The sequence below is a fragment of the Sesamum indicum genome, linkage group LG6 (genome assembly GCF_026168435.1).
Source record: "Sesamum indicum cultivar Baizhima isolate 11 linkage group LG6, ASM2616843v1, whole genome shotgun sequence".
In the NCBI taxonomy this organism is placed as follows: Eukaryota; Viridiplantae; Streptophyta; class Magnoliopsida; order Lamiales; family Pedaliaceae; genus Sesamum; species Sesamum indicum.
The window spans coordinates 3,175,619-3,203,614 of record NC_142662.1 but is presented as its reverse complement, the minus strand read 5'-3'; the positions used below and the strand labels follow the sequence as shown (position 1 = coordinate 3,203,614).

Here is a 27,996-nt window from a genome sequence, read left to right as displayed (position 1 = left end):
TCTGAGTTTCCTGATGCTAAGATATGCCACGCCCAAACTCATTTCAGCGGCTGGCATTCTTCACCCATATATACCCCCATTATCCGGGTTTATGAATTCTCATTGACATTCTCCATTGCCTTCACTTATAATGGAGTCATTGCGGCTCTACAACTTGTAAGAGTGAAATAATTCGTAGAAGTTTTCTTTCTCCTAGTCACTACACTGCTCATGAAGAAAGATATGCTGTCACCAACTATGGACCATAGCTAAAGAGCCACCATATAAAGCTTGCTTACACTGAATTGAAAATTTTATTCGCTATTAGCTTTTAGTTTTTCACAAATTTGGTGTGTTAAATTTTCTCATACCCATGTCTCTATGATAAGTAGATATGAGCCAGTAGAAATTAAAACGAAGGAAATAGGAAACTAATGCAACTCGGTGCATGAGAAACAATGATGAACTGGTTAATCATTGGTTATCATAATCAAACCCAAATTGTTACAGACTGACATACAAGTTGCGGAGCAAAGAGAAAAACTGAAATTAGTTGTCATCCCGCCGCTCAGATTGCCTCCCAACCAGCCCACATTCGGATTGTTAAAACCGCATTATTTATGCAAACCCACTGGATAACCCCAAAGACCCTACCACTACTCCTCATACATTTGTTGACTTCAGTATAAAATTAATAAATACATGCATTATCCATCTGATGTCTCCTTCTTGTTGTTCTATCTTTTCAAAATTTAATTCAATTGTTTTATACAAAAAAATATAAGCAACTCTATGTGAGATGATCAAATTCCTCTCTTATAAAAAAAATAACAATTTATCTCCATAATTTTTTTAAAATACATCAATTACTTTTCTATATTTTTTAAAATGAAATAATTTAATAAATTATTATTTTTTTTATTATAGGGGTAATTTGCTTATTTGTAATATAACAATAGGGGGTAAGTTGCATTAAGCTATTTTTTTATTTATTCATTTAAAATTTCATCTATTCACCATCTTTTAATAATTATATTTTTAATTTAAGCATTTATTTTGTCATTGTTTTTTATAAATTTAATGTTAATTTATCATTTTTTATATATTTTATTAAGTCATAAGTATTTTATTTTAAATTTATCCATAAGGTGTGCCACACATTGTTAATTATATATAAATTTAGAAACCAGCACGTAATGGACCGCGTCCTTTGTCAACGAACAAACCAGGTCGTGGTTGCGACCACCTTTTATTCCCTTTCTCCCCTCTTTTTATACACAACGTCTATGTCTGAGCACCCATGTCATCTTGTTCCAATACCATTTTAGTCTCAACTATTCCACGGAGTCAATGGGGTTGAATTCATCAGAAACTTATCAGAATTCCGGCACCGGCAGGGTTGGCTTCACCGCCGCCTCCGCCTCCGCCTTCGCCTTGAGGGAGGCATTCCGAATCCTCACCACCATCCTCCTGAGTCTTCTCCTCCCTCTCTCATTCCTCCTCCTTGCCCGGATTGCCACCGCTCATTACCTTCTCTCCGTATCCGATTACTACCCCATTCCAACGCAGCCCGCATCTTCATCTTTATGCGCACTTCTCTTATACACTAAAAACCCCTCAATTCTCCACTTGCTTGTCTCTCTCATTAGCGTATCATCTCTTACTCATGCCTTAACCGGCAATACCAGCCAATCCCAGGAGCCCTTAACGCGTCCCCGTTTGTATACCGCCTGGATTTTGCTTTGCGTTTTACAAGTTTGCGTCGGGTTAGGAATTGAAGGGAGCATAGCCGCCGGAATCGACGGGTCGGGGTTTGGTCAAGAGAATAGCTTTTTGTGCAGGGTGATTTTCTTTTTCGGGTTGCATGAAACGATGCTGTTCTGGGGGAGGACGGTGGTGAAGCCGGTGGTCGATGACACGATCTTTGGTTATTGGAGGAAGGAGGGGTGGGTGGAGAAGGTGGCATTAGGGCTCAGCTACGGCGGATTGTGGTGGTGGCGGCTGAGGGAGGAGGTGGAATCGCTGGTTATGGTGCCGGAGGTGAAGAGAGAGCTGATGATGGGAATTGGGGTGGCAGATTTTGTGGGGTGGTGGCTGTATTATCTGACGGTGACAATTGGGATGGTTAGGGTAATCAAAGGTTTAGTTTGTTCGGTGGTGATTTTTACACGTAGGAGAGAGGGAGGGGAAAGCCGGCCAAATGATGACAAAAATGGGACCGGTTCATTCATATCAGTTTGATGTTTCCTAAATTCTCTGGGGGTTGTTTACGAGGCTCCATCATTTCACGCGTTGATGTACGAAGAGCAATTCATTTTTTATTTTTATTTCAATACATAACAGAAATGTTTTGTTGTACAAAAAATGATGTTGTCAATTTTTTTTTCTTGTGTGAAATTTCAAGCGAAAATAGCGCACAAAAGAAAGATTATATGGAATTCAATAGCTTAATTGGGTTTTCACGAAATCTTGTTCAATATATCTGTGATTTCGGATAGCAGAGTTACAAGAATCTTGTCTCCTTTTACCATTTTCAGTATGAGGCATATATGGCCCGACCTTTCAACTGTACGCGTTGGCCCGGCAACTAGGTGAGGACATATTGACACTGGTTTCGGTTTCCATCCTGCACCACAAATGTATAGAACTAACTCGCTCCAATAAGGGTTCTAGCTCTGAAATCCAAAACATATTGGATAATGTTGCTTGGTATGTGTGTGTATGAAGCCTTCAACTCTATATGAGTGCTCATGGAACTTGTGGCCGGGCTGACAGTCATCTATCAGTATCATTTCGTGATTTAAGACAGGACATCCTTAATGGGAGCTTTTCCACTCAGTGAAAGGTATATGGTCTGGTTGATTTCAGTTAGTTGTAGTTTCCTGCCCTCTCAAATGGTTTTACACTCTTGATGGCCTTCCCAACTCAAGGGTATTGATATTGATGGAGCACAAGGTGGACAGACTGATATTGATATTCGGGTAACTGTATCCTTAAGTAGCCCCTGTTTATTATCTTATCTATATGCTATACGTTTGAGCTTGGAACTGATCTTAAACAGGTTGATTTGCCTTGAGTGGCTTGATTTGAATATGGTTCTTTAGTTGAGCAAGATAATTTTGGCTTTATATTTTGTTTAAAGTTTTTGGTTGGGCACGAAACATGCAGAGCACACAGACAGATTGCATGAAGGAAGTGTTGAAAATGATTGCTCATTATTGGTCGGGAGATAGCTGCCACTGTCCATATCTGAGTCTCATTGTCCTACCACCACCGGCCACCATCTGAGTTCCTGATGCTATGCTCAAACTCATCTCCATGCCTCCCATTCTTCACCCATACCTACCCCCATCATATGCTTTTATGAATTCTCATTCACATTCTCTGTTGCTTTCTCTTATGATCCAGTCATTGTAGGCTCTATAAATATAGTTTTTTATTTTTTATTTTTTGGTTTACCTAAATCAACATTATACTAATATTAACTACTTTTCACATAACTCATATTTACTTGCTTTATTTACTTTTCACATTGTACTTATTTGCTCGTATTAAAATTTTTGGGTAAATTACAATTGCTTACCCTGATGTTTGTTATAATTATAAATACTCCCTTATTGTTTGAAAAAGTACAAATTTCCCCTAATCTTAACGTCCGTCTAACAATAAGCCCATTTTGTTAGGTTTCCATTCAATTTTTATGGTGAACTGATCAAAATCCCCTTTTGGATTATAAATTATAATTTTATAGATATTTTGTAATTTTCTAAAAATTTTTATGAACTAATATTCTCTTTAGATTATTTATTTTACTCATCCTCAATTTTTTTTTTAAAAAAAATCAACAAGAGTAAAATAGTAATGCCCACTGCACTATTTAGGGGCTACATAATAATAAGGCTTGTTGTTAGAAGGACGTTAAAGATTATGAAGTATTTGTAATTTTTCAAATAATAAGGAGCTATTTGTAATTATGCTAAACCTCAGGATAGGTGGGTGTAAGTTACCTTAATTTTTTTATATTATATTCATAATATAATAAATCTAGATAAAAAACAATACCCTCATGGTATAAGAAAAAGTAACTAAACAAATTTGTAGCACCCCCTACTCACTACATTTAATTATCACTAATTCATCATTTCCTTAATTAGATCTCGTTCTATAAGTAATTTCTTTTCAACCCGTAAAATAAATTCTATTTTATCAATATAATATATATAGCATAAAAGATAATAGATATCGCCAAAAGTTTATATTTATCCTCACCAGATGTCCTCATGTACACAACCTCAAAGGAAAATAGTACTAAAATTTTAAACACAAACCTGATAAAAGACTATAATATTTAACAACCAAATAGTCAAAAACTCTGGTTTCAGATGTCACGGCTGACCCATCGAATAAGAACAATGGCACATCTCAAAATCTAATGTGGCTAGTCAGTGTGACCTATCTGCTGAAAAGCACATGGTAAGGAATGAGCTGCCTACTCAGTAAGTATAGCTAACCAGTCTATATATATACACATATGCAGCAGCAAGTCACATACAATGCAATCAAATCAACTAACAAATATTCGTCATATAGCAACAACAGATGTAAGGATTAATGCATGCCAACGATTGTAAATCAATCCACGATATAATATTTGACGTTATCGTTTATTAACTAAGGGCCCTACTTACTCTAGTTAGAGTACATCAGTCAATAGTTTTGCCGGCCATCTTCATCTTAGTCAATGTTGTATCATATATAGCACAGATACTCGTGTATGTGATATCCCCATACTTTTTCTCTCTGTGTGTAGCAATATCAGCACAGGACATCACAACAATCATGGCATCCCCACACCACCCTAATGTGTAGCTAACAACACAAGATATTTTCCGTTAACCGGAATATCCTGGTGCCCTACGGGCCATGGTACCTAGCTTATTTCATTTATTTTTCATATCACAGAACCATTGACTATATTCCCAACTAGGTAAGAATCATCTTTTATTTCAATTTACAGCGGTAATATCACTAACTTCATCATTCTATAATTTATAATAATTACTTACTCAGTAATAACTTCTCAATTCAATTTCATGCAACAATCAATTATACGATCATAATCATACCTCTCACGTCCATACATGGGTAAGCTATATTTTTGGTCCAATAAGTGGGCCTGTTTTCAATTTTGGTCCCACACTTAGGCCAATTCGCACACTGAGTCCCATATATGGATTATTTTTTTCAATTTGAGGACCATTGAGGGGATTCCATCCAATACATAACGACAACTGCTTAATCTGTCAGGTTGTTACTCACGTGATCTGCAAGTGAGAAACGTTAACTTCCACGTTGAATTTTGGCAGCAAAATAGAAGTAAAAACCAAAAAATTACAATTAGTGAAAAACCCTAATTTCTTCCCCTTCGTTCGACCTGCGTTGCTGTGCTTGTCTTCGTTCGACCATAATTTCTTAGAAACTAAGAAAATCCCTCAATATTTTTTACTATCTAAGAGGAGAATACCCTAAATAATGCCCTTGATTTTTTTTCTTTTGAAATACGCCTGTTTCCCGAGGCTTTGGAACTGTGAAGTGCGAAGTGTCGGCCATTGTTGAAGGCAAGATTTTGGTGAGCATGGGTAACTGAAATGGCTCTACTGGACCCCCCCAAAAAAAATAGAAACCCCCTTCCTGATTATAGCATATTTGAATTGAAGTTGTTGTTTTTCCGCCTTAAATAGTAGATAGTGCGAATGTCATGTCTCTTGTTATTTATTCTGATTGGTGGTCCGAGATGTACCTTTCTCTCTATTTTGCTAAAAAAAATCTTTGACCATGTGTTGGATTTTGGCTTCTTATGTTGTTGTTTGGTTAAAAAATTGAGGCTTTATTGTTGCTTTCACATGGTTACAGTGAGGTGGTCCCTCAATTGATATATGTGTATATATTTCGAAAAAATTAGCAATTAATACTTTGGGTGAATTACATTTTTGGTCTCATAAGTGGATCTGTTTTTAATTTTAGTCCCACACTCAGGTCAATTAACACATTTAGTCCCATATGTGGATTTTTTTTTTCAATTTCAGGACCAAAGAGGGGATTCCGTTAAATACTTAACGCTAGCCTCAATTTTTTAAAACGAATCAAAGGGATGTTCCCTTTGAAATTCTCGAGCGTTTGATGTTTGTCAAAAGCATAATAATCAACATATAAACATGCTAGACAAGTGGGTAGACGATGAAACAAAATGCATTGAAACAAAATATGAAACTTTACCTTTTGTTTCTGTAGTTGAGTAGCAAATGCGTTGTTCTGTTTATGTTCTCCCGTTCACTGTAGGATCCAAATTAGAACCCCTCTAATTTGTCCACACCACACTAAGGAATAAATATAGTTCTCTTTCTATTTGTAGATAGAACAAAGAATAAGAAGAAAAACAACTTCAAACTAACGATGAAACAAAATGCATTGAAACAAAATATGAAACTTTACCTTTTGTTTCTATAGTTGAGTAGCAAATGCGTTGTTCCGTTTATGTTCTCTGGTTCATTGTAGGATCCAAATTAGAACACTCCTAATTTGTCCACACCACACTAAGGAATAAATATAGTTCTCTTTCTATTTCTAGATAGAACAAAGAACAAGAAGAAAAATAACTTCAAACTAATACTATTGTTTAGTGCTTTTGGAATGTTTTATGTTCTAACTTGAATCTAATTCAATGTAGAACAAAAATGATAACATTTTTTGAGAGAAAAGAGAGCAAATTTCGTGGCTCATATGTTGGTTATGCATGATATTGTGTAGTTTTGTATATTACATACAATTGAATTCAAAATTCAATAACTACCAAGTTTGCCTCCAAGGCAACCTATACACACACATGCATATAACTTTGAAACATGATGAAATAACCACTCCATTATCTTCATCATGGTGAGAAGTTTCAACAACTTCTTAACTTGATCCAACCTCTCTCAAATGGGCTTGGACTTCAAGTATGGACTGGGCTTGATTTAATAAAATTAAATTAAGCCCAACCAAAGTTCATTGCATAATAATTAATTAAATTAATTTTAGCACAACTAAGTTTAAAGATTTATTTAATCCAATTAAAGAAATCTAAGTCCAAACTCTAATTAATTGATCCAATCAATTAATTAAGCCAAATTAAATAAATTAATCTAATTAATTTAAAGGTGTTAAGCTCAAAATTAATTAATTCACTTAATTAATTTTTGAGCCATCCATCAAATGGATCATTAAATAAATGATCCAATCATTTATATATTCTCCTTCCATTAATTTAATCCAATTAAATTAATTTGTTTCTTCTCAAATTAATTCCACCAATTCCATACTGATTTGTGTGTAACTCTTTGGGTTCATCATTAGCTAGACCTGGGCATTGTGTCCAATACAAGTAATTAACTAAATCTAATTTAACTAATTATTTTCAATTAACCATTAATCAGAAATTCCCGTCACCATGGGTGGTCGTCTAGCAACAGTCCATGGCACTAGAGACTAGGTGAATGTTAGCGTGAACATTTAGGCTCCCGAATTTCATATAGTTATGGTCCTTTCGCGATCATTTCCCGGCCTTAGTCTAGGGCATGGAATTGAGCGTCGGTTCCTATCTTGGACCAGGCAACTATGCTGAGTACTAGAGATGTGTTTACTCTAGTGATCGATAAAGGAAACTATTTCCTATTCGTCCAATCGCTATGGCCATAAACTTAGAGAGTCTAAATCATTTTAGAGCGCATAGGAGATATATGCATCATATACTGATAGGGGATAGATTCTATCTTGAAATCCATCGTCCTCAATACATAATCCAACTACAATGGAAAAAGCTTAGAATGACCACATTGAAGACACAGTCATCTCTTGCCAGATCCAAGATATAGCCATTATATGCATGCGACTGCCATGATTCCTTAAGCCCAAAGACTAATCCTGTACTATCGGAGTCGAAAATTCAAGTCATACCGATCAAGCCTTCAAGGCTTCCATATGACGATTTCTACGAGTGAGTTCAATCAGTTAACATCCTTGTCAATTAATCCATTAAAATTGCATACACATCCCATGTTTGTCGCCGATGAAACACGACACTCATCCAATGAATGCAATACTTTGTGGAAGTCTCTATAGGACTCTCGATGCCCAGTCTCGAGGTCCTCGACTTGGAACGTTTCAGACTAGCCCTCAGAAGTTGGTTTCGTAGCTGCCATCCAATACGCAACCCAACTATATGGGTTATTCAATTGGTTTGTGGATATTTGTTGTGACATTAAAATACCGTTCAATATAAATAGTAAGCACAACAAACACATGGTGCTAGAGATGAATGCTTACTACATTCATCAGATAATATCACATTCATAAAGATTGCTAAATGGTTCCCAAAATCGCCGATCCAATTGGCTTTCTAGTCACCATTTCTAACATTGTTTACTGTAAAGAACCTGGGACCGACAAAATATTTTCTAGGCTTGGAGATAGCAAAGTGTGTAGAAGGATTGGCTCTCACACAAAAAGTTTATCGAAGACATGTGACAGACCTTGGGCTGGTTGATGCCAAGACAACAAACACACCTCTTCCAGCAGGTATCAAGTTTATAGCTGATGCAGAGAATGCATTGCCCCATCCAACAATCTATAGAAGGCTGATTGGAAGACTTCTTTATATAAATTATACTAGACCTGACATTTCCCATGCAGCACAACAACTAAGTCAGTTTCTTCAGTTGCCTTTGCAAACAACATTGGAAAGCACCCATACATTTGGCAAAGTATCTTAAAGGCACATCCAAGAATGGCTTATTTTTTCCTTCAGGAGCAGAATTCACACTTCGAGCATACTGTGATTCAAATTGGGCTGCCTATCTAGATACAAGAAGATAACTAACTGACTACTGTGTATTTCTAGGACATTCACCAATTTCCTGGAAAACCAAGAAGCAAAACACTGTCTCTCGATCCACAACTGAAGCAAAATACAGGGCCATGAGGTCTGCAGTTTGTGAGTGTGTATGGGTTTATGCTTTGCTTTAGGATTTGCAAGTCTCAATTCCATAGCAAAATTCCTTTCCTCTATGACAATAGAGCTGCCCTTCACATTGTCAGCAACCCAGTCTTTCATGAATGTACTAAGCACTTGGAAATTGATTGCCACCTGGTTCGTGATCACTATAAATTAGGATTCTTAGCCCCTTCTTATGTCTCCTCCAAAGAACAGTTGGCAGATATATTTACCAAGCCTTTAATAGGGCTAATCTTTCATTTTTTGCTAGGCAAGTTGGGCTTGATTGACCTCACCCCAAGTGCAGCTTGAGGGGGGTTTGCAGACAGGATCAGCACAACCTCGAAGACATTGAAGATTGTCCTTAAGCTTGAAGAAGACAACTCCTTGACAAAGGCCTGAAGTCGCAATATGCAGGAAGAAGAAGGCGCTAAAACAAATTAAAATAGCACTAGCAACTCGTTAAGTTATAGCACCGCTTATTAGTTTATCTTTAGTCGTGTTTCCTAATTTTATAGGGTAGCATTTTTATTAGTAAAGAACGTATTTTTACCAGCCGTTTAGTTGATTGGACTTTCCAACTGATTCTTGGTTATTCTGTTGTATATATCCACGTTTGGAGCTATATTTCTAAGATCGATTTTATGAAATTGATAGCAATGCCATTTTCTCCTGCTTTACTCTCAATTCCTGACAGGCCCTTCCCACTCTTTTCTTCTTCGTGGGCCTCCTGAACCTCTTTGAGCCCGTCTGTTTTCATAGGGGCACCAATGATGCTTTATACTGTTTTCAAGTTGTACACTCTAAATGCATACAACTGTCTTTTCAAGATTTTTAACTGTATTTCTCTTTCTACAATATTCAATTTTAGCGCATAGTGAAAGACGAAAGAGATATGGACCTACCTACTTCACAAGAAAATTAAGCTTGCAGGCTTCAAACGGATGATTCGTCTTAGACCATGTCAAAGTACAATTAGTATATTTGTGCTGAATTTGTCGGCATTTTCGAGCTTCATATTCTGGACATTAAGATCCATTCAAGATGAAAACTCAGTTTTGAACTGATCAATGTAATCTTTTTTAGTTTTCAAATGTCGTTTTCATATATTCAGACAGGGAAATATGCTAGTAGTTTAAGTAAATGAGGTGTCGCCAGCCAGCCGTGTTTCGATGTCATTTTCTCATAACTAAGCTTCATTTTGTCTACTCTTCTTGTCTCTATATATTTCATTTCGGTAATTTCTTTTAGAATATATTGTCCAGCCTTTCTACCTGAGCTGCTGAACCTCTTCAAGACTTAATCTCTATGATCTTATTCCTCTCTTCATTAATTGTCACATCCAAATTTCAGCCACTCCCATTCACTTGTTTTCCCTGTTTACTTCGTTATTCTCTCTCCGATCTTTTATAGTTCTTTGGCCCATTACATTGTAATTTCCACCATCATATCTCCTTCATAAAAGTTAACATGATTCTTGATCATTCGACAAGAGAGAGGAGTGCCAGTATGGAAAATGCTTATTTGTTCCCCTCATTTCAGTTCTGTGATTATGATCCTGTGGTGGTGGGATATGCAAGAGATGAAGCAGCGTCCAGGAGTAGGATTAGTACTATTACTAAAGAGGATCCTTTCTTGGAAATGGATGAAAGCGGATTCATGGATCTATTTTCCTCACTATTTGGTCAAGAAAATACCCAGCAGGACGTGGAGAGAAAAGGTGATGATCAGTTGATAATGATTGGAGGTGTGCCGCAAACTGTTTCCGCTTCAGGTTGCAGCATGCTTAAGCAAATTGAAACTGAGACAAATCTGATTGAAGCTAGGAAGCATGAGGATATCCAGCCACCACCAGCGGTATCAGAATTCAGCAGACATCTTAAGAACAACCCAGTTTCAGTATTTCCACCTCCTGCGTCGTGGGATCTCCTGAACAACTATGGTAAGGGATTTAGGATGTCGAGAGACGAAAATCTGAATTGTCTGGAGAACGAGAGTGACGTAGGTGGACGAAGATTGTCAATGGATGAAATCTTGAGAGTTGGTGGAGAAAGGTTCATCCAGTTCTCCACCAAAAGTGTTGATGGCATTTCCATGTTTATCCACCCTTACGCTTCTTCACTCTCGGGTCTTTCGATGGATGATGCAAGAGATGTGGAACTTGTAAACCTTCTGCTAGCTGCAGCAGAGAACGTCGCCACCCAAAGATTTGAACTAGCAACTAAATTTGTTGTTCGTTGCCTGTGGATGGCCTCCGATTCAGGCACTCCTGTTCAGCGCATCGCCTTTTATTTTGCTGAAGCTCTTCAAGAGAAGATCAACAGAGAATCTGGAAGGATCATCAATGAGAAGAAAAAGCAACCAGGGAAACAACAGAAATTAGGTCTTGCATTGGGCACAAATAACACATTTCTGGCATCCCACCAAGAGCTGCCTTTTATCCAAGTGATGCAATTTGCTGGAATGCAAACCATTGTTGAACATGTCAAAACAGCTGGGAAGATCCACTTGATTGATCTCCAGATAAGGAGTGGAATCCAGTGGACAGCCTTGATGCAAGGGCTTGCAGACTCCCCTATACAGCATCTTAAAATAACTGCAGTTGGAACGGGTGACCAACGCTATGTAGAGGAAACTGGCAACAGATTGCTGTGTTTTGCTCAGTCCCTGAATTTGCCGTTTTCATTCAAGTCTGTTTATCTGACTGACATGAAAGCGTTTAAGGAAGATCTCTTAAACATTGAAGCTGATGAAACAGTGGTAGTTTACTCCAACATTATTTTACGGTCCATGATATCAATGCCCGACTGCTTAGAAAATCTAATGAGAACAATAACAAGACTCAAGCCAACTCTAATGGTAGTCACTGAAGTAGAGGCAAATCACAATTCCCCTTCGTTTGTGGATCGGTTCATGGAAGCGTTCCTGTTTTACAGTGCCTTTTTTGACTGCTTAGAAGATTGTATGGACAGAAACAACAAACACAGAACAATACTTGAAAGCACTTATTTAGGCAAAGGGATCTTGAACATTGTTGCAGATGACGGTCAGGAAAGGTTCACACGAAGCGTCAAGCTTGACGTGTGGAGGGCATTTTTCATGAGGTTCGGAATGATTGAGATTGAACTGAGCGACTCGTCCAGGTATCAAGCCAGTTTAACTCTGAAGCAGTTTGCACAGGGAAACTCCTGCACTCTTGAATCGAATGGTAAGGGCCTGACTGTTGGATGGAAGGGAACACCACTCCATTCTCTTACTGCTTGGAAGTTCTCCTAACTAGTGTTACAAACTTGTGCCCGAAGGATCATCCTTCGGCCTCTAAGTTGCCGAAGGATTTTAGTAAAATGGTTGGATGCTTTAACCTCAACCGTCAACACTCGATGCATCCCAGATTAGCTTCATCTTCGTCCGACATGACAGAACTTGGCAGGAAAGGTAACTGAACGTATATGAAGCAGACAAACATTGTTGTTCACGGAGATGGAGATGTATGACAAAGTGTTTGATTCTTTAGTAATACAAGTTCACATCCAAGCATAAATTAAACACCTGCATATATGGGATTTACAGTTGTTCCGGTCTTGTTTGTTTTAGCGGTATACTATTGTTTAACCTTGCAACGTCTATATTGTGTTCTAGCAAATGGAGAGGATATTCGTAGATTTTACACTCAACTCAAGGGAAGAAAGCAGAATAATCTGAACCAGCATCAGCCGGTTAAGTTTGACATGGGAAATTACTTTCATATGTTTTAAAATTGCACTTTTAGTCCTAATTTTAGTTCCATGGTTTACAAGTTTGACATATGCAGTCCCAAAATCCTAAAAAGTGACACTTTCAACCCTTCTCAAGTGATCTTATTCTAAGTTTGTTTTTAATAAATAATTGATTTTAGGGATAATTATATTTACACCCTTTGGCTTATGGTTTATTTGTACAAAGCACTCTTATTTTTTGCATAATTACAGAAGCTAACCATGACAACAAAAAAATAGAGATAATTTGTGTAATGATGCTAAAGTCTTTAGGGATGTGTGTGTAATTTTTAAAAAAAGTAAGGGGTGGTTTGTGTAAGTGATATTAATATTTTGATGGGTGTATGTGTAATTATCTAAAAAATAGGGATAGTTTGTGTAAATGTAATTATTTGTTTATTTAAAGTCCTTGTTCGTAATTGAGCTTTATTTTTACTGAACTTATATTTATTGCCAAATAAAAAACTATTGTTTTCTATAAAATTTTAGTAATTTTATTCATCACAGAAAAATTTAAAAAAAATTGACACATTTCAAGTTACTTATACTTTTATAAAATTTAAATTATATTTAAGTAATGAAAAACTATCCCTTAACGAGAACAGGCTTTTAAAAACGAAAAATGAATCCGTCAATATATTTCACCCTTCGAAGATGAAAAACGGTTCCGTCTTAAAATTATAAAACGAATTTGCAAATATTTTGATGAATTGGCATTTCAAAGAAAATATTTAAAAAAACAAAATTAAGAAGTTAGTCGCTATGTGATTCCGTCTTTGATTTGAAATTGATTAAAAAATTTTAAAACAGAAATATTCCGTCTTAATTGTTTTCTTAGCTGCATTAAACTTTTCAAGTGTTTAAGCCAAGACAAGAATATATCATAGTGTTTGGTTTCATTTTTGTCCCATTTTTGAGATGGGCCAAAATATGATTGTTTGATCTGATTAGATAAGTGTTTCTTCATCTTCTAAAATTTTGTGGATTCGAGATTTGACTCTTTTCTTCTTCATAATTAAATGAAAGAATTTGGTTTTTCTTTCTGCTGTTTCAAGCTACTTGCAGTTACTGTTTTGCCTCCAAAAATCTAATTCCATATTAAGAGTTTTGAACAAGTTCTGCATTAAATTTAATGAGAATTATAAGGTGGTTCTTTTTTTTTTTTTTTTTCAAAAGTCATCTGTGCCTAGGCGGAGAGTTTGACGGACCCCTACTGATTTATTACCAAAGAAAAAAAATTAAAGATGTCCCTATCATAGTATTTCTCAACTTCTGATGCTCGCGATTTGGCTTCCACCACCCTACTCAAGAATTACTTGCATCAATTTGAAATCCCATGTTGCCAAGCGCACCGCCCTTAGATGCACTCCTCACCATTCCCATATTATGACCGCATCATAAGGACATGACCTTATACCTCCGCGTGATGAGCACGCCATAAATTTCTGCCACGTTGGATGGCGAACATATTCGGTTTTCTACACCTAAGCGCAGCAAAAATCTTCCCATGTTACGTAGTGACCAGTCCACGTCACCAGCCTCCACGTCATATATAAGTGGATTCTTGATCTTTTTCCCACACGCTCGTCAGTCTGTCTCTTTACTCTCCAAAAATTCGTTCAGAAATCAGAGTAATGGTCTCAAAGTCAAGCACATCTTCTTCCAAATTTAGAGTTCGTTCTTCTTTCTCTCCATTTATTTTCCCCCTCAATTCTGTTTCGATTATTGACTTTTCGAATTTTATGATTTTACCAACTTTGTTGCGAGAAATTGATCATCGCTTCAAAGTTTTTGATGCTGATCATTGAATTGTGTTATCTGTTGATTTCTTCCGAAATTGAACCCTATATCTTGCAACTGATTATTGGTGGATGATTGTTTCTTGCTTAAGTTTCTTGTTTTCTCATTGTTATATAAGCTTGAATTTCAGAAATGACAAGAAATAGATGGCAATTTGCTTTCATTTAAGCTTGTTGTTTACGGTCTTTTCTCTTTATCTTTCTTCTTATAAGAAGTGAGTAAGGTAGGAGAAGGACTTAAGAACGTGATTTTCTTTGATATTTCCTCTGTTTGAGTGCAGGGGACGGAGGGGAACAGAGTGAAGCAATCTGTTTGTCATGTTATAAAGTTACTATGAACTGACAATTTTATAAAACCATGTGAAATCGTTGGTCTGATGAAACTTTTGTTGCTGTCTGTATTCCTTGTTTCATGTTCCAGTCCACATCTGGATTAAATTTTGCCTTTTTCTCATTATCTGCTTGAATAAGATTGTGCTAAGAATTGATTGGTATGACAATTTTCTTCTTTGAACAGGGAACGGATACCATGGCAAACTTGACTTCTAAATTAATGCAGCTAAGAAGGCAGATGCAATCCGAAAGAGTTGCTTCCGTTGGAGTAATTTTAACTATCTTTAATCCTTTGATATATTCTTTGCAAAAAACCATGTACACTCTTATTTGATTGTTTTCCTTTCCCCTGATGATTGTTCTCATCTTTACTGTAAGTATTTTGACATGTCAGCCTTAATTTTGTCTTACCCAATCCTGGGACTTGCTTTTTATTCTTCAGATTGAAACTATCATTGTCTTACGCATTTCATCAATGTGTTGCTTAGTGTTTTCTCCCACAATTTTTTTATCAGTTGTCTTATGCGCCATTAGGTAGAGGCTAATAATGAAGAACTGTAACGATTCTAAGTAAAATCTCAAACCTTATGGCATTGATAAGCACATCTGCACATGTTTCAAATCCAGATGTGCGAATTGACTTTCTTGAAATTTGCACACACTATCTAGACATAGTGCACTATTTAGTTGAATTGCTTAGCAAAATTGTTATTATTGTTTATATTTTTGTTTTTTTTTCAGGAAAAACTTGAGAAAAACAGCACAAGGGTTCAAGCTTATGTTTCTGACCTCAAAGCTTTGGCTGCATCAAGGAATGACTTTAATGTGGTCAATGATTCTGTCAATTTCCTCTCTTTAAGAATGGACAATCCTCTCTGCAAAGTCGGCGGGCTTACTCAAGGATCTGTGGACAGGGATAATGTTGACAATGAAGAAGTTGTATTTTCTACCACCGCCAAGCTTCCTCTGATTGAGAAGCTGCCGCCATATACTACATGGATTTTTTTGGATAGGTACCAAATCTTTGTATCATCTTCTAAGGTTATGGTTTATATTCGGGACTTTTCTTTTCGGAATTTCAGATGAAGGAAACAAGTATTCTGTGGTTTTATTTTTACAATTTCATTTCATATGCACAATAGAGATTACAGTCTACTTGATAGTCATAGAACTTTAGGTGTTTTTTCTACTTGATGGAAGGTTAGCTCTTCTTCTAAACAAGATAAGTGGAGATATCATAAAGATATGAAATGGCTGGGATAATATAGACTGAACTTTTTCTGATTGCAAGCACTCTAAACATGGGAGCACATGGCAATACCTTAAATTTGGATATTGCACAGCCTTGCATACAGCAGATCATTTAGGTATTCATATGTAATGACAAGCATGACAAGTACCAAGTAATTTGGCTTGTAATCCCTATTGCCATTTATATTATGCACATAGGCCAAGATTGTGAACCACAAAGCTGTGGTCAAGCAGCATGAGTTTAGCACATCTTCATTCCATAGTTGATGGTATCAAATTGTGAAGATCTTTTCACGAAATACGACATAAAAAATAACTCTTCTTATATTTTTATCATTCAACATCATATAATGACATTGATGGAATTTCATTCTGCCAGGTTTTCTATTTTTACTTTGATGAATGAAAGACAAGCTATGTGCATGTCTGTGCCCATCCTATTACTTTTTTAGGCATTATTTTTAGCTGATTCGATTAATACCTTCTTAGTTTTGTTTGTATAGAATGTGCTGCACCATATCTATGCACAGTTGACTTTTACTTCCTATTTGAAGTTAAAAAATTTATATTTGTTATTGTTTTCTCAAGTTTTTTTCACACAGCACAGAAATCAGAGAATGGCTGATGACCAGTCAGTTGTAGGGAGGAGACGTATTTACTATGATCAACATGGTAGTGAGGCACTGATCTGTAGTGACAGTGAAGAAGAACTTGGAGAGCCAGAGGGGGAGAAACATGAATTTTCAGAGGTAGAAGATCGAATTCTGAGGTCAGTTTGAGCTATTCTTTGAAATTAATGCTTCAAGAATACATCTCAAATATGATGGATCTCAGTAATGAAACAATATGTCTTTGCTTTTCGTATCTCTTTACTTATTATAGTTCATTATATGGGACATATTGTACTGCAGGGAGAGCCTGTTTACATACAATAACGGGGCTCGGGAAAGAGATAAATACTGTGCTGCACTTTATCTTCTGGCTTCTAAATGCCATCACTTAATACGCTGAATTTTCTGAATGACTTGAATGATGTAATTATATTTCACTTGGCACAAAAAAGAAAAAGAATCAATAGCAATTGTAGTGAGTAAAATTCATTCTCCTCTGGTTATCCTGATGTTTTACCATATCGTTGGTTCAGAAGAAATACGTTTCTCTGTTGTAGTCAGAGGAGCATTGTTTTCTTTGAAGCTATTGACCTCTCTCTTATGCATTCTACCTAGACCTGACACTCGTGAATTTCTTCATTCGCAATCTGTCTTAACTGAAAATGGTTGGAAGTACATTTCTTCATTTTCTTAGTTGCAACTGCTAAGTTGTCAGTCCAACAAAGTTATTTTAGTACCCTTATTTAAGAAAGAAACTGAAAAGGAGAAAAGAAAAACTGTATTCATGTAGCTAATTTGCAGATTTTGCAAAGTTTGAAAGTTGAAACTCTACTTTGCTTGGGTGGCAAAAGAAAGAATTAGTTTCTAAACAATGGGTATACTGGAAATACTTGTACAAAATAATCCTCATAGTTCACTTTCTTGAGACCCTGAGTCCTGTAATCACTTGACTGTTTTAGACTCTTGGCTATCTGCTGTTAAGAGCACGTCATCTTGTGTTCATGAAAGAAATGTGGCCTTGCTATAGCAAACTGTGGAACTCACAAGTATAAAATTTAATTTTTGTGATCGTTTTTGTTCTTCTGATTTTTCAGTGTATGAGGTTCATCAGCAGTTTCAATATATCCGCAATTGTAATTTTGTAGGATGGCTTCAGAGGAGTTTGGGGTTGGTGATGAAGTTCTCAACGCATTGACCCAGTTTGTTGGAGGAACCTCTCGCGAGATCCAGGTAATTTAGATTGGTTTGTGTTACATGTCAAATATTGATATAGAGAGAGTATACAATTTTCACTATTATGGGTGGGATTCCTGGGAAGCCTGCTATTATTTGTGAAATTGTACAATCTGTATGTTTACTATTTTCTTTCCATTGTTCAGATGTATTCATTCCCATGATATGCAGGAGCGTTGCAACATGTTCATGGAAAAGGACCGGATTATGGGGAAACACAAGCTGCAAAGTTCTGGGGAAGAGGGATCTGAAGATAATGTATTCTTGGACAAAAGTCTGAGTGCTGCTTTAGATTCTTTTGATAATCTATTTTGTCGCCGTTGTCTGGTATGTAGTCTTGGACTTTTCTTTTTCGTTTTCCATTATGATTCTCGTTTTTATTGGTATGAAAGTTTTTCCTATTTTAACTTTCAAGGTCCTTTTTCATTACAGTTTTCATATGTACCTTTTTAAAGAGTCTTCTTGGTATAAATCCAGGCATATGGATTGCATCAAGTGTTAAAGATATTTCTAAACCGTCTATGCTTATGAATCTGAAGTGGGCTTACTGTGACTTCTTGTACTCATTAGTGCTTTTCGATTTACAGGTTTTTGACTGCCGCTTGCATGGTTGTTCTCAAATTCTAATATACCCTGTAAGTGAAATCTTTGTTCTCAGGCTCTGGAGAATTGAGGTCATGTGCTGACATCCAAACTGTTTTGTTTGCAGAGTGAAAAACAATCCTTCCCATCTGATACCGAAGAGGACCGTAAACCGTGTGGTGATCAGTGTTATCTTTGGGTATGGCTTTCTCATGGAATTTCAAAATAGTAATGGGATTGTCTTTTGGAGTAAATTTACAAGAATGCATATTCTTTTTGGCTTTGTACAGCTTGGTGAGATCATGCTTCAGATATATTATTTATATTGATCTCTGGGTAGAATATTAAAAGAAAAAAACTAGCATGCAATGTTCTTTTCTAGCTCAAAAATTTATGATTTAATACACAAGTCAAAATTTATTGAGTTTACATTATCTCATTTGGTCTTTATGCCGCATTCTGCAAGAAAATTGTGATGCTGAGAAATAAAACAGAATCTAATCAGCTAGTATTTTTTCAAACCTAGATGTGTGTGTTTCTGAGTCCTGCTTTTATTATTATCTTGCTTGTGAGTTAAATTGTAGTTCCAACTAGTAAACAACTTGCAACCAAGGTTTGTTTTATTTAGTTGATATTAAATCATTGGACCTCATGTACCAAGGTTTTCCCATTTTTTATTTTCCCGGATTTTCTTTGGCATAATCGTGTAAGCATTTTTGTTGACTTTATAAACATCTAGACACTTGTCACTTGACCAAAAATAAATTTGTCTGTTGAAAACATGCGAGGATAATTCATAGAGCAAACTAATGTTTCAAACCCGTAGGTCTTTATAATATCTTTGTGTTCCATGATCACGCAAGACTTGATGATTCACAACTTTCTGATACATATCCTGTGAATTTATTGATTTTTCCTCTGTGAAAATTTTCATTTTCTTTCTGTTTTAGTTGAATGGTTTGAAAGACTTGCCCAAGCATTCGCCTGTTCCTTTGGATGGGTCTCAAAGTAAAGCATCAAATGAGGAAGGCAAGGCCCTTGTCTCTCTGTATCCGATAGAGCAAGTTAAAAACGAGATTCTCTTTGTATCCAATAGAGCAAGTTGAAAATGAGATAATGCTTAGAGTTTGTTTCTTTTGCTTAAAAATTCTTTTCAAGCATCTGACAAGAAATCTATCTATTATCATAACAGCACATAATCTGGAAAGCAAAGGAAAGCACACAATATATGAATCTACAAGTTTATTGGCCAAAGCATCAAAGGTGGCTCCAGACGACTTCCTAAGTTCTTCCAATAAGAGACTGAAGTTGGGTGTTCAAGATCCTTTAGATCATAGTACAACTACAGTGGATCAGTTCCCTGAAGTGGGACCACCCGACGAACATGAACTCCAGATGTCCACCTCTACTCCAGTGCATGCTTTTTACAAGCACAATGTAGATGCACTAAGGGAGGCATGCAATACCATTGGAAACTCAATTAAAGCTCCACATAGACGGAGCGAATGGAAGACTTTTGAGAAAGACTTATACTTGAAGGGATTAGAGATATTTGGAAGAAACAGGTCCGGTGGCTGTTGGTTTTGCTTAGCTATTTCCTTCAGATCATTAGAGTTCAGTTTTGATTAATCTCCAAGCATGTCATCTTAGTAAAATATGCAGTTAGATTTAGTTGCATCAAGATGATTTGAAGTCACCATATTCTTATATGGCCCTATTGAGGTTCTAATTCTTTGTGTGCCGAGAATAGAACGGCAACATAACGAGGTGTACTAAGAGTTTAGATAGTACCTTAGCGGGGACTAGGTTAACCTTCAACCATACACTTATTTTCACTGTTCATATTCATATTTTCAAATGGCAAGAAGTAAGTAGTTCGTAATTAGCTTAAACCGTCATCTTGGGTTGTTTGTGGCAGTCGGGAGGGGAAAAATTAGATGACAGATTGACAGTCAAATATTAGTATATAATAAGACAGTGGGAATCTGAAGCAAAAAGTCTTTTACTTCTAGAACTTGTAAATTATTTACTTAAAACTCACCTGTACAGTTGGTGTCCTATACCATCTACAGTGTTAACTGAGATCTGTTTTGCAGTTGCCTTATAGCCAGGAGTTTGCTCCCTGGTCTGAAAACTTGCAAAGAAGTCTCCAGATACATGTATGGTGATGGGGCTGTTATGCCTCGTGGATCTTCAGCTATTCTGAGCTCTTTCTTCGAAGATGTTGGAAAAGCTGACATGGATTATCTGGTGTGTCTTTGCTTTTGCTTGCATGAAAAACATCTTTTTGGGGCAAATTTTCTGAATGAACTAGAAACAAAAACAAGAGAGTATTTGATAAGCATTCATTAACAGTTGAACATTTGGTAATAAGCATTTCTCACTTCAGTTTTCCAGCCTAAATTGATAGTTTTCAGTTTCTGGAGCAATATTTATTTGAACCATCTGAAGAAAGTGTTTTTACAGTACATCTATGAACTAGCAGGAAATACCTTGATCTAAATATATAGGATGGGAGTAAGGCTTTTTATGGATGTGGTTTGAAAAAACATTCTCAGGTCACAATTCTCCAGATCAGATGGATTCAAGTTCATTTCATCCTTGTTTCCAGATAAGCTTTCCATAATACCAATTTGAGTAAATACCTGTGTTTATTTGAGAGTTTACTTCCAGGATCAGATTTCTACTTCTACTCAAGAAACTGATATTTCCATAATAGTATCACCAAGATTTATTGTTCTTACAATGATCGGGAAGTTTCTTTTCAGTCATAAGGCAGCAAACAAGATAACAGTTTTCACGTTACTATTGCTTTCCATTAGAATCTACTCAGGAGATGATAAGAAAAGAATAGCATGACAAGTTGCTTCATGTTTCAGACACATATTTACTTAAATTGTTCGATATCAGGAGCCAGATATGCTTGTCAAGTCAAGAGTGTGCCGTAAGAGGGGCAGAGCACGCAAGGTTAAGTCTTCGTGGAAGTCTGCTGGCCATCCATCTCTATGGCGAAGGATTGCAGATGGAAAAGACCAGCCATGTAAACAATATACTCCATGTGGGTGCCAGTCCTTGTGCGGGAAGCAGTGCCCTTGTCTGAAAAATGGAACTTGCTGTGAGAAATATTGCGGGTACTCAAACTTTTATTCATCCATTTATTCTATTACTTGGGGAATAATTAGTGCCAAGTTACTTTAGTCGACTACTATCGTATGAAAAGATAGCATTTTTGGGGTATGATGGACTTTTATTTTCCATTTATTCTATTATCTGGGGAAAGAGCTCGTGTCATGTTACCTTACTACTTATTGAACAGATAGTATATCTAAATTATGAAAGTTTGGGTCTTGGGGTAAATATTTTCAGGTTAATCACTTTAAACCGTGGGACTCCAGAAAATTTATTATAATCAGATCCATGGAATGGACACGTAGACCTGGATTAATATTAAGCACCCACTGAACTAAAGGTAGAATCAGGTTTGCCTTTGCTGTTTGATGCTAGATTGGACTTAATAAAATTCTTGTTTTTTGTTAATTTTGTTTATATCAGAGCTGATTTAGAGAAGTATAAAGAAAAAATAGCATTTCTAATAGGTAGTTCTCTCCAGAAAGTGGGCACATATTTGAGCTCTATGCATGGACAAAGTTCTAACTCTAAGTTTGCTAATTGGAATATATGGGGAGATTATCTCTTTGGCTCTGCCTTAAAATATTAAAATTGTTTTATCTACCTTTTTATAATGGATAATACACTCCCCCCATCCCAAAATTATGGGTTTTTTTATCCAATGCATAGTTTTAGACAAAAGGGAAAGTGTATATGTTTGTTTTGTGTACTTTTACACTATTGGTTAGAAAGATAGTTTTAGTTAAAAGAACTCCACCTTTGGAACTGTTAATTTGGGTTTCCTGAAAAGATTAGAAAAATAAGTTTGGCATAGAGGTAGAGTGAGAAATCTGGAAGCCTTTCTGGTGAAATTAGAAGAAATTATTTCAACAAGTACATTGTTATAATATGATGGTCTAATCAAGAAAGATACAAAAATGTAGACAAAATATAATCAGAATAAAATACATAACTAAGATCTGTCTCTTACTCTAAGATTGACATGTTATTGATACTGGTAAATGCATCAAGTTCTTTATGAGTTCATGATAGTGGGATTTGACGAATGTTCCTCTCAAAATATGAAGCTACTCTAGATTGTTAGTCAATTCAAATTGCATGCTTAACATACCGAAGAATGAAATGAAATTTATGAGGTCATCCATTGGTTAGAAGTAAACGTCAGCTCTACACTTCTCCATGAAAACATATATCTTTGTTTGTCAGACTAGTTAATTAGCTTCAGCGATGCTAGCCATGGATTTCCTTACTCCATGTCATCTCTGACAAGGCTGAATGAAAAATAGGTATTCTATAGTTGACAGTCTTTAAATTTTCAGGTGCTCAAAAGGCTGCAAAAACCGGTTCAGAGGATGCCACTGTGCTAAAAGTCAATGCAAAAGTCGGCAATGCCCATGCTTTGCAGCTGGACGCGAATGCGATCCAGATGTTTGCCGAAATTGTTGGGTTAGGTAACTAAATTTCCGATTCCTGCATTTCTGAAGTTGCAGTATAAAAATTCATTATGGTGTTTCTTTCACTCTGTTGATCTGTTGAAACCTTCCAGACTAAAGTTTCCGATTCCTGCATTCCTCTGCCTTTCTCTGCTACCCCTATCCTTGGGTTCTCCTCCATTTTGTTTGTCCACACCTGTTAAGAAACTTCATACAAACTTATTTATGTTTGACTTAGTTTCCTGTAACTTAACATGGTGGGAATAGATAGAGTTGTTGTTGACAAAATCTATTTAGCGGGAGTTTTAGGATCTTGAGCTTTGTGGCATGATGCAGAGTTAAGTACTTTCTGCACTATAGTATGTTCTATTGCATTGAGAGAATATGTCTCTGATGGGTATATCTATTGCTTGACGCAAAGTTGAAGAAGCCGGATAAGGTTTTTGAGGTTTCCCTTTCTTGATTTGTGAGATAGACCCTCCAAGGTAACAATCTTTTATCTTTGTACATTCCGCAGTTGATGCTCAACTCATTTCCTTACTTGGTATAGGTGTTTCCTTTTTATTTAGAATTTTTTATCAATTGGAGTTGGTAACCCTTTGAACTTTTCAGGAGATAGTAATTATTCTGAGCTGAATTCTTTTACTTTTAGCAACTGAAACTTAAAAACTGTGTTTGTACTTAAAAATTCTCGAGCCCCTCTCTCCACTCCTTCAGGTTTAGATGTGGTGATTTCCGCAGATATCCACAGACTAGGTAGTGCATGTATATGTTTTTAACCTTTTCATTGTTGGGACTACTTATTTGTCTCCGAATTCCATTTATGTCTTCTTTGGCTGTGTTAATTTTCATAGCCATCCAGTGAATCTGCTTACGACATAAAAAGGGGAAACATTCTGGAAGGTGCCCTCTTGCATACACAAGAATTTAGTTTCCCAATTCGATTATGACCTATTTGAGAGTTAAATTTACTGTAATTGGTCGTTTTCATCAATGAATGTGTTGAAAACAAGTTTCAAGTTTTGTGCAGCTGTGGGGATGGTTCATTAGGCGAACCACCAAAGCAAGGAGATGGCCAGTGTGGTAACATGCGGCTCCTTCTGAGACAGCAGCAAAGGGTAACCCTTGTATCTTCTTACTTTTCTCCTTTTCTCATTTTAAAATGCACTTTTTAGAAATCCTGTTGAATAGACCTGTTTCTTGGCTGACAGATACTCTTATCAAAGTCTGATGTTGCTGGATGGGGAGCCTTTCTCAAGGTATGAGATGAGGGTAGTTTTCTCTCATGATATATGTCATGTTGTGTTTGTTATATTAAAGTGGGCAATTTAATTCCAGAACTCTGTCAACAAAAATGATTATCTTGGAGAATATACTGGTGAATTGATCTCCCATCGGGAAGCAGATAAGCGAGGAAAAATCTATGATCGAGCAAACTCATCATTCCTTTTTGACTTGAATGATCAGGCAAGTAGCTTCTGTAATCCTCTTTGTCTGCAATATCTTCATGTATCAGAAATATATTTGCTAGATTTCTCTTATCCTTAAAAAGTGTCTGATGAGACAATTGAAGTATGATAGACTATTTTAATACAATATATATCCCATGCTCTACTCTAATAACAAGAGAACATGAATTCTCATGTTAATGACGAAAATCAAAAGACCCTGTGGAACTACCAAGCAAACAGGAACCAGGATTGAGCTTATTTTATTGTGCCATCACCAATCCAAAATCTAATATGCTGCTGAAAAAATTCTGTACCTCCAAGGTTTGGCGGGATCACAGGCTTCTCTCTAATATACCATTCAATGTAATACATGGACAGTCTCCTACAGAAGAAAAGAGGCTGTCGTAGTATGGGATGATCTTACACAAGTATTTTTCTTGTTTCAGTATGTCCTTGACGCCTACCGCAAGGGAGACAAATTGAAATTTGCAAACCATTCATCAACACCAAACTGTTATGCGAAGGTATTTTATCTTTCGTTCATCTGCTCAAGTTAGAGTGTTCCATCAAAAGCTGATGCAGGGTGGTCGTACAGGTGATGTTGGTGGCTGGTGACCACCGTGTTGGTATTTTTGCCAATGAGCGTATCGAAGCTGGTGAAGAGCTCTTTTATGATTATCGTTATGGTCCAGATCAAGCACCTGCATGGGCTCGGAAGCCTGAGGCTTCATCAAAGAGAGATGATTCGCTGGCCCCTCAAGGTCGAGCAAAGAAGCACCAATCTGGCTGAGGAAGCACTCTTATCGTAGCTGCTTTAATGTCTGACTGTGCAGGCCTTGCTGTATGCTTCACATGTAATCTATTAGACAGAATAAATAAAACTTGTACAATTGAAAATTCTAGTGCTATACAAATGTATCATTATGCTCATTTTCTTTATTTTCTCTTTACAAAGAAGAATACAAGTGTGTACACTTGAACTTGTCAATGTATACCTGCAACATGTGCATGTGAATCACGCTAGTTCAGTATATATACAGCTATGTTAGTGTAAATTTCCAGATACACTGTTAAGCAAATATTGCACACCATCCCAGATATCATACCCCATCAGCCCAATCCTCCCCCCAATCCAGCTCCCCACTTGGCTCCCAAGCACAAAACCCAGCCACCCCATTTTCCCTTCTCCCGCAATCCCCCCGCTGTATGCACCAACAAGTGTCCCGCAGCTGCGCCAAATTGCCTCTGCTACACTGCCGCCCATGTACATGGTTTCAAACAAGTCCCACCCGGAAGATGCCATCGGCCCCATTACGTGCTTCACTTGCCTCGACGCTCTTTTGGCTGCCGCCTTTCCTTGTTCGCATGCGACTGCCACTGAGTGGTTGAAATCCTGGCGTTTGGATAAGTTTTCTGCTAATGCTTTTTCAACTGCCTCCGCTCTTGCCTTTTGAACATAGAGTGCTCTGATGTAGTAGAGGTAGAGCTTGATTATTTCCTTGAGCAGGCAGGCCATGGTGCCAAAGCGCATGTCGAAGCAGTTTGTGAATGTGAATCTCTCTGTTCGACTTCTTGAAGGATGTTCTACTCCTCTCAGTTGCCGGAACTTTTCAGCTGTAATTAGACTATCAGCTTATTGCCAGAAACAGAGTAAAGATCAACAAATATAATACAGGAAAAATGCAAGCAAAGTGGATAATTTGTTCATTTGCAACATTATAAGGATAAATCGCATTAAACCCAAGATAATACTGCTTCTGATTACATATGGAAGCAAACTGGGTCAAGTTGAGATCAAGCATAAGTGCACAAACACAAAGAAATGATGAAGGTTTAGGTGTGCTCAACATGTAAGATTACGGCTACCTATGAAGCTGAGGACAAGAATTCCTGTGATGGAGAGCAACTGCATCCTCATTTTTCCCGGAAATTCTTCTACAAGATCAGTGGCACAGTTCATGCTGGTTACTCAGAATTTAAAATTACGAAGAACATTATGCCTTCTCGTGGTTGTGGGCAAAGAAAAGAATCTGCAGATACCTTGTTTATGCGGAAAAAAGTAGATGTCGTATCCGATCCCTATTCCGTGGAAGAGAAAGGACGAATGGAAAGCATTTTTTATGCTTAGCATGTCGACTCAATTGAGAACATATATGCACCGACGTGATCCCAACCATGACTCGCTACATTTTTCACCAATCCTGCCTGCGGAATTGTTGTGTGAATGATGTCAATAACATGATAGCAAAAACAAAATGTCAAATGCCTCAATATTTGGTTGAGTCGGTTTTCATCTCTCCTCAACGAAGGAGAGGTTCTGGTTTCAACCCCACTGTAATTAAAAATAAAATGTTGAAAGGTATGTATATGTATCTTAGGGTAAAATACAGTTTGACTCTCAAAACTATTCGTCATGTAATATTTACCTTTTTAAACTAATAAATGTAATACTTACCATCTTGGTTGGACAAAAATACCCCTCATGCCTTGAATATTTTCGATATATTTTAGTATTATGCACATTAAATCATCACTAAATTATTTTTAATTAGTTTTTTAATAAGCGAAGAATTTACATTAAAAGTGGAGTATAAATTAATATATATATATATATATATATATATATAGTAGATCCACAATGAATATAATATCACCAACAACTCATATATATATATATATATGCTTCTTAAATGAAAGTGAAAATTATATATGCTTAACCAAAAGTGAAATATTTTTAGAAAAAAATGAATAAATATATTTTATCATATTTTTAAGGAAAATATGTTAAAAAAATTGATATTTAATTATTCATTTCTATCTCAAAGAATAAAAAGTTAATAACTTAATTTTGTCACCAAATTAATAAAATCTTTTCATGAATTTTTTTTATATATTTATTGCACTCATTTATTAGTTATTTGAGTCTGTAAAATTTGAACTATTTAACTTACTAATTATATTTTATTTTATTATTAATAAAATATATTTTGTTCAATTAAGAAAATTTTAATTAAATTAAAAATTCAAATTACTTAAAAAAAAAGAAATTCTTTGAACTAAATATATATATATATAATATAAGGGCAATATTGTCTAAAAATTTAATTGTGGAGGATAAGTGTTATTATTTGTTAATTTAGAAGGATAATTATTACATGACGGAGGCAAAGTGTATTTTACCCTATATCTTAATTTACCACATTTTCCATTATCCTCCAACTAGCTAAGGGAGCTATGGAACAAACTCAGCAAAGTAGACATAGAAGCTGTTCCAGGTAGGGGTCGGGTATTCCGGATTCGGGTACCCAAAATTTTGGATAGTAACTATTCGATCTTGATCCGTAGTTTGTGGGTATGCAAAATTTTGAGTACCCAACCGTCGAATACCTGATTTACTTTTTATTTTATT

At 36.3% G+C, this 27,996-nt stretch overlaps 4 protein-coding genes across 9 annotated transcripts; 3 read left to right on the top strand and 1 right to left on the bottom strand.

The window, feature by feature from the left end:
- The first annotated feature begins 1,193 nt into the window (after positions 1-1,193).
- LOC105165189 (uncharacterized) lies at positions 1,194-3,479 on the top strand. Of its 3 annotated transcripts, none has more exons than XM_088881180.1 (3): positions 1,194-2,276; positions 2,517-2,824; positions 3,148-3,479. In XM_088881180.1, exon 1 carries the CDS (start codon positions 1,330-1,332, stop codon positions 2,218-2,220), a length of 891 nt encoding a protein of 296 aa, XP_088737306.1. In that variant the 5' UTR covers positions 1,194-1,329; the 3' UTR covers positions 2,221-2,276; positions 2,517-2,824; positions 3,148-3,479. The 3 variants fall into 3 exon arrangements, with proteins under 3 accessions (XP_088737306.1, XP_088737305.1, XP_011082415.1); XM_088881179.1 differs by having other exon boundaries at positions 2,517-2,960; XM_011084113.3 differs by having other exon boundaries at positions 2,517-3,479.
- A 6,803-nt stretch (positions 3,480-10,282) lies between these two features.
- On the top strand, positions 10,283-12,636 carry LOC105165344 (scarecrow-like protein 23). The gene has a single exon (XM_011084325.2). It carries the CDS (start codon positions 10,481-10,483, stop codon positions 12,284-12,286), a length of 1,806 nt encoding a protein of 601 aa, XP_011082627.1. The 5' UTR covers positions 10,283-10,480; the 3' UTR covers positions 12,287-12,636.
- A 1,664-nt stretch (positions 12,637-14,300) lies between these two features.
- Positions 14,301-25,517, top strand: SWN (SET domain-containing protein). Of its 4 annotated transcripts, XM_011084114.3 has the most exons (18): positions 14,301-14,438; positions 15,082-15,165; positions 15,639-15,910; positions 16,756-16,917; positions 17,905-17,989; positions 18,164-18,319; positions 18,580-18,627; positions 18,702-18,773; positions 19,525-19,603; positions 19,767-20,139; positions 20,671-20,824; positions 21,485-21,705; positions 23,023-23,154; positions 24,167-24,254; positions 24,348-24,395; positions 24,475-24,603; positions 25,034-25,111; positions 25,183-25,517. In XM_011084114.3, exons 1-18 carry the CDS (start codon positions 14,400-14,402, stop codon positions 25,375-25,377), a joined length of 2,415 nt encoding a protein of 804 aa, XP_011082416.1. In that variant the 5' UTR covers positions 14,301-14,399; the 3' UTR covers positions 25,378-25,517. The 4 variants fall into 4 exon arrangements, 3 of the variants coding, with proteins under 3 accessions (XP_011082416.1, XP_011082419.1, XP_011082418.1); XR_002287312.2 differs by lacking the exon at positions 25,183-25,517 and having other exon boundaries at positions 24,328-24,395; XM_011084117.3 differs by lacking the exons at positions 14,301-14,438; positions 15,082-15,165 and having other exon boundaries at positions 15,771-15,910; positions 16,751-16,917.
- On the bottom strand, positions 25,478-27,026 carry LOC110012100 (uncharacterized). Its single transcript, XM_088881605.1, has 3 exons — positions 26,628-27,026; positions 26,454-26,522; positions 25,478-26,201 (listed from the first exon to the last, which is right to left on the bottom strand). The coding sequence occupies exons 1-3, from the start codon at positions 26,716-26,718 to the stop codon at positions 25,633-25,635; spliced, it is 729 nt and encodes a 242-aa protein (XP_088737731.1). The 5' UTR covers positions 26,719-27,026; the 3' UTR covers positions 25,478-25,632.
- Positions 27,027-27,996: the final 970 nt, after the last annotated feature.

Excerpts from the sequence above, each read along its gene's own strand:
- LOC105165344 (XM_011084325.2), top strand. The coding sequence starts at position 10,481 with ATGATTCTTGATCATTCGACAAGAGAGAGGAGTGCCAGTATGGAAAAT.
- LOC110012100 (XM_088881605.1), bottom strand. The coding sequence starts at position 26,718 with ATGCTAAGCATAAAAAATGCTTTCCATTCGTCCTTTCTCTTCCACGGA. Across the intron at positions 26,523-26,627 it reads CTTTTTTCCGCATAAACAAG|AAGAATTTCCGGGAAAAATG; the intron begins GTATCTGCAGAT and ends CTGATCTTGTAG. Across the intron at positions 26,202-26,453 it reads TCTTGTCCTCAGCTTCATAG|CTGAAAAGTTCCGGCAACTG; the intron begins GTAGCCGTAATC and ends GTCTAATTACAG.
- SWN (XM_011084114.3), top strand. The coding sequence starts at position 14,400 with ATGGTCTCAAAGTCAAGCACATCTTCTTCCAAATTTAGA. Across the intron at positions 18,774-19,524 it reads GTGATCAGTGTTATCTTTGG|TTGAATGGTTTGAAAGACTT; the intron begins GTATGGCTTTCT and ends TTTCTGTTTTAG. Across the intron at positions 24,604-25,033 it reads TTTTTGACTTGAATGATCAG|TATGTCCTTGACGCCTACCG; the intron begins GCAAGTAGCTTC and ends TTCTTGTTTCAG.
- LOC105165189 (XM_088881180.1), top strand. The coding sequence starts at position 1,330 with ATGGGGTTGAATTCATCAGAAACTTATCAGAATTCCGGCACCGGCAGG.